The 6245-nt window shown below is 37.9% G+C and overlaps 1 protein-coding gene across 1 annotated transcript; it reads right to left on the reverse strand.

Annotated features, from left to right (window-relative positions):
- Nucleotides 1-1623: 1623 nt before the first annotated feature.
- LOC308362063 (BOLA class I histocompatibility antigen, alpha chain BL3-7-like) lies at nucleotides 1624-5842 on the reverse strand (the record flags this gene model as incomplete). Its single annotated transcript, XM_080834559.1, has 7 exons — nucleotides 1624-1640; nucleotides 1974-1991; nucleotides 2119-2205; nucleotides 2576-2857; nucleotides 3003-3281; nucleotides 3862-4122; nucleotides 5797-5842. 7 exons carry the CDS (start codon nucleotides 5840-5842, stop codon nucleotides 1624-1626), a joined length of 990 nt encoding a protein of 329 aa, XP_080690685.1.
- Between the last annotated feature and the right edge of the window lie 403 nt (nucleotides 5843-6245).

Raw genomic sequence — 6245 nt, forward strand, 5'->3', positions numbered from 1 at the left:
AAGGCTTGCCGTATGCATTTCTATCCCTTTACTAATACCAACAGGTTTCAAACATGCTCATAGCTTCAGACCTATTTTGACGTATAATTGTTATACTGTGATTATTTTTTCGTGTAAATGAAATCCCCCTTTTTTCTTTTTATCAATAGCACTATCACCATTTTTACATTAAATAAGCAGTTGATACATTTAACCAGTATAAACTATACATATTCACCATTTTTACATTAAATAAGCAGTTGATACATTTAACCAGTATAAACTATACATATTCACCATTTTTACATTAAATAAGCAGTTGATACATTTAACCAGTATAAACTATACATATTCACCATTTTTACATTAAATAAGCAGTTGATACATTTAACCAGTATAAACTATACATATTATTTACCCACTAAGTAGAGTTTTACTTTCTCCTTTCCACGTGTACTTTCTACGGCAACTATAGTTTGAGTTGTTAAAGTTGCTTTTATTGCTGTTGTTTTACACTTGCAATGGAATGCAATGGTGGCACCAACTTGCTTATGTTAGAGATTGGTGGTTATTGACTGCCATCTAGTGGGGAAGTTTCATGTCATCACTTATATACAGTTTATGCATTGCATTCCTCCGGCCAAGAAGACCTTTGCCGAGTTATGAACCCAAGCAGTGACGTTAATGTCTATATTCTAACTTCAGAAAAGTGTACTGAATATTAATATTTGTTATTAAAATGTTTTTCTATGTCTTTGTTACAGCGCCCAACTATTACACAATTGTAATATCATACTTCTTCACACAAAATATTCAGCAGATTTAATTAAGATTTCTTTTTCTCATTCTGTAGTTGATATGGCAGGCCACAGCAGTGTAAGAGTGCTGCGGATCAGAAATGAAGATATTGTCTAACTCCATATTCTTCTCTGTGGTGGAACTGGCAATTATAAACATCTAGACTGGAACAGCTCAAAGATTGGTTTCGTTCCATAAGCCGAAGAAATCATGACGTTTTGTTCAGCTCTCAAGTCTTCTCACGACATAATCGTTTTCAGGTGTTGCATAGCAACTAATTACTTGTTAACTTCAAGTTACAATGATCAATAGAAAATGGACAACACGGCTGAGCTAAAAAGGCTTTTATTTGCAGTACAGTAACAAGTGTTTCAAACTATAGTTTATAGTCTTCATCACCACTTTCAATAACAAATCTCTTCTTCTGAATTTCCTCATGGCTGTTGATGTTTTCATTTTCGTCTGGATAGTAAAACTCAGTCTGATCGCTTTCACTCATTTTTAAAAAGTCGTCAGAGGGCAGAACGGATCGTATTGACCCGAGAGGAGGCAATACGCGGGTGGCATGACTACCCATTAGCCAATCAGAACCCTTGTGCTATTCATACAAACAGCCCTGAAGTAGCTTGTGACACCAAGGCACAGAGACACTGGAGGCTGCCATGACAGTGCTGAGGGAGACTATAGGGATTGCCATGCCAGTGTTGGGGGAGACTAGGGATTGCCATGCCAGTGTTGGGTGAGACTAGGGACTGCCATGCCAGTGTTGGGGGAGACTAGGGAATGCCATGCCAGTGTTGGGGGAGACTAGGGGTCTGCCGATGTCCATGTAGTTCAGAGGAGGCATCAGAATGTGTCAGACACTGATTAGGAAAAAACATACATTAAATAAAGATATGATTCACTATGAACTAAAATGCACAATGCACACTTAAAATGACAATTATGCAATTAACTTTCTCCTCTCATCTCTGCTTTCACTAAAAATTGACAAGCACTTTTAAATCTAATTATCAGATAGGAATTGGCATTAAAAAGACAAATGGACACTAATTTGTTGTATAATGGTCACTACATAAAGCACAGAATCACATTTTTTTTCAGATTATAAATATCCGCAAGTAGCAAATACACAAATATCAGTGTCTACAATTGAAAGTTTTTAGATTATTACAAGGTGTGACAATTGTACTCACGTTCTGCCCTTATGTAGTCTGTCAAGACAAAAGATGGAGAATATTTACATTAACACACTCAAGCATCATCAATAACTGAAAGCAAACACAGGGCATTTAACATAATTGCGGAAATTGCATACATTATGACATAAAGGCAACTCACTTTTCCTCCTCCTCATCATAACCACGCCGAATACTACTACAAGAGCTGCACTCACACATCCAATAATAATGGTGACAAGAGTGTTTCCTATAGGGGGAAAAAACACGTCAGATATAACAAAGTATAACACATCAGTTAAACACAGTCTAACATTTTTTACGTAAACGCCTCTAGACCTGCAATAATGTTACAATCATCATGTATTTACTTTTACGTACTTTTGGTACTTTTATGTACTTGTTGACAATCTGGAAAAATAGAAAGTAAAAAATAAACAGTAATATTGGGAAACACTGTTTATATATCACACACTCAGACATAGATCATTGCTGTATTTTCAAAAGCATTTCTAACAACAAAACCTGTTACTTTAAGCTGCTAATATATATGAGGTTGTCACAAAAAAATAATAATTAAATTCCCTCTCAGTAGCTGAGGTGTCTCTGAACAATCTTACCGTCTTCCTCAGTCAGGGTGACAGTCATGTGTCCACTCATGTGTTCCACCTCACAGGTGTACTGACTTCTCTTTCTCTCCTCAGGTGACACTCTGAGCTCAGCTCTCTTCTGGAAGGTTCCATCCCCATTGGGCAGCGTCTCTCCCATCTCCACACCCTCATGCATCTCTTCTCCATCTCTCCTCCAAGTGATATTCACTGAATCTGGATAGAACCCTGTGGCGTGGCACACCACCACTGTAGAAGATGACTTCTTCTGGATCAGACACACTTCAGGGGGGACTGAAGAAAGAAAGAAAGGTGATAAAGATAAAAAGAAAATAATTTGAAGACATAGCAGACATGGACAATGAGAGCTGTTATCCATTGTCAAGTACAGCCCGCTGTAGGGCCTCTGCTGTTATCAGTGTTGTGGGAGCTGCCGTACCTGTCCTTCTGAGAGTATTGTTCCCGTACTGAACATACTTCTTCAGCCAATCACGGCAATCCTGGTTGAAGTACTCGTTCCTGCCAGTAAAACTGGACTCTAAGGTGTTCCATTTGCCCTTGCTATAGACTGCTTGTGGTTTCACAGCCACCCATGTCATGTAAGTCAGATCCAGTGAAATGAAGTCCTCCCCATCATAGCCATACTCCTCATAGCCACTGGTGACGTCACTCTCATCATCCCACCGACAGCCATACCCTCTCTGAAAAACATGCTCTCCTTATGGACAAAAGTAAATAAACAAAAGTACATTTATTAAAAGTGTATTGTTTAGTTAAAGTTACATACAATAATACATAGAAATGTAAGGCTGATAGACAAGCATGGTGAGCCTTTTTTCTTCATGTCTGGAACTTGTTCAAGAGCAACATCTACAGTGTTCAATACTGCTGTTTCATCTAACACTTGCCATGTACAATTTCTTTTCTTCAAAATGTTCTTTTTGGGGTTTAAAATGGCGTTGGGTGCAGTGTGAAAGGCAGGGAACCTATCAGTAAAAGAACTGCATGTATTTACCATGTGAAAATAAATACTGCAAATGTTATATTTGAGCTGCTTGAAAAAATAGGGGGGAAAAATCTACAAATATTCTACAAGTATTAAAAAATAAATTGAAATTAAATTAGGAAAATAATAACATTTAAATATATTTTTGCGCAGGATCCATTTCAATGAACAACAATCATCCTTTGGTGATTTGTATAGTTTAGTAAAAATATATATATACTGTGAAAGAAACAGATGCTAAGTGTCATCTACAGTCCAGAAAGTCTCACCCTGACACGATCGGTAAACTCACCCTCAGTCTGATTAAAGCGTCCTTTTAAAATCCCAATGTCCTCCTTGAGGGCCCCCTCAGCTGTCTTGGCCAGCTTGGTCTCTGATTCCCAGTAGTCATGATCCAGTTGCTCCTTCATCCACGGCTGCCTGGGAACCGCATTTTGTGTGTTACTGTCAAACTGACTGATGACCAGACCATCGAGCATTCCAACGGCTACAAACTCTGGGAAGTTTGAGATTCCTGATGTGGCCGTGTAGAAGTACTGCAGGGAATGGATCACTGAAAGGTATAGATCACAGAGAAATAACGCTCAATTATGGGGAAACACGCAAGATGAAGGAATGCTGTGGAGTGAAATTTTACTTCTATCCTGATGTTGATGCTATTATAGTTTAAGGCCATAGGCAATCACCTACCAGAGGGATTTTTACAAATCTAATACATATTGAAACATAACATGAAAGATAAGGCAAAACTTCTTTAGACCCTCTCAATAATTGTTTTAAACTAAAAATTAATCATTTTAAAGAGCTAAAACACCAACTGTTTACATTATTTTTTACAGAAGAGACAAAATTGCCCATTTCTTGCCTCCCATCACGACTCTCTGTTTCTCGCCTTAAGGCCAGTGTATTTATTCAAGTGTCTTCAGTGTGACGCCAACATGGGAGGATAATATGGGCCTAACACAGTGTGAGGTGCCGGTTAATTTATAATTATAATAGTTTAGAACAGGGGTCTTCAACGTTTTTCAGGCCAGGGACCCCCAAACTGATGGCGAGATGAGCAGGGACCCCCTACTATATAAATTGCCTAAAATTTTGTTTATAATATACTGGGCCTAGTGCCAAATAAACATAGCTACCCTGTTATTGTGTATTCAATACTAAGCTATTCAAATAATACAAAGGTTAATATATTCATTAACATTTGTATGTTTTAACATTGAATTTAACCTAACATTTTTGAGCAACGAATTTAACTTAACATTTAACAACATGAAAGGTACAGGGTGGCCGTGCCACTACCATTTATTAACATACATCTTGCAAACAACTCTGAGCTAACAATATATAACAACTTATTTTTCAGTTACAATTATTTTTCAGTTACAATTAACGTTTTTTGACCTTGTACAGTGTCTATTTCTCTTTATTTATTTTTTTTAAATCTAAGCAAAAAAATGTCAAACTAACAATTTATAGGTACAAACAAGACCAGCTATGGAGTTTGGTCCGCCATCTTTTATTTTTGATCTTCGCGCTATTAAGACTTGAGCAGAAACGTGATCTGATTGGCTAGTGCCTGTGCTGTCGTATTTGCATGAAAGGTGCTGTGAGTGAACCGGTGCCCAGCTTGAGAGAGCTCCTGTGGGTAGCTGAATGTGTCGATTGGACTGAAAGATAACGTCTTCTGGATCAATTTATACGTTCGCTACAATATGTTGGATTTATGTTAATGTAAATTTAAAGGGAATAAATACAATTCTGATTCGGAAGACATTTAAATTTGGGGGGGAAAAAATTGGTTGATTTTTTTTTTTTTTTTTTTTTTTTTTTTTAGAAATTAAAAAAAAAATTGTCTTATCAACCAAAGATTTCGCGACCCCCCTGCAGTACCTCCGCGGACCCCCTGGGGGTCGCGGACGCCCTGTTGAAGACCCCTGGTTTAGAACCGAGGATGTCTGTAGAATGGAAGTGAACGCAATAGCCAAAGATTTCTCACAAATGCAGCCCTTACATGCCGTGCGCATTCTGCGCAACAGCGGGAACGATAGCTATAAATCCCTTCGCGCTGCCTGCTCAAAACGGTAAAACTGGGCGCCAAAATGAAAAGCCACAGCTAACCTACACACCCAACACAGGCCGGTCCCCTTTGATCATCGTTTATTATGAAAGTGAAACGGTTCACCCTTTTCCGCATTAAATGGAGTTAAACAGAAAAAAAACTCACCAGCAGATGATAAGGGTAGATGGACAAGAATCCAAACAGCCTGCATTGCTCCTTTTTAAAAGTTGTCCAGCATAAAGTTATTCCTACAGTTGACATTGTAGCTACTCTGTCTGTCTCCATCTCCATTTATATATATATTTTTCGGAAATAAAATCGCGGAAAAGACAGCGACATTTTTTGTCGGTAGACGACAAAATGGCTAATGGACCTCAATCTGGAACATTTTCAAGTGTCCATGTCTGAAGTCATTGCTGAGAAAACGGTTTCCTTTTTTAAGCTTCGTTATTAACTTTCGATGATTGGACACACAGATGGGAGAGTGATGTGATCTTGAGTCGATTGAATCGAAATACTTACAGACATATAGCCTAGCTTTTTATTTGGCTTATTATTATTATTTAGCTTATTATTTTGGAAAATGGAAAGTATCTACAACAAGGTGAAGGTCG

Source organism: Sprattus sprattus, assembly GCF_963457725.1.
Source record: "Sprattus sprattus genome assembly, chromosome: 3".
In the NCBI taxonomy this organism is placed as follows: Eukaryota; Metazoa; Chordata; class Actinopteri; order Clupeiformes; family Clupeidae; genus Sprattus; species Sprattus sprattus.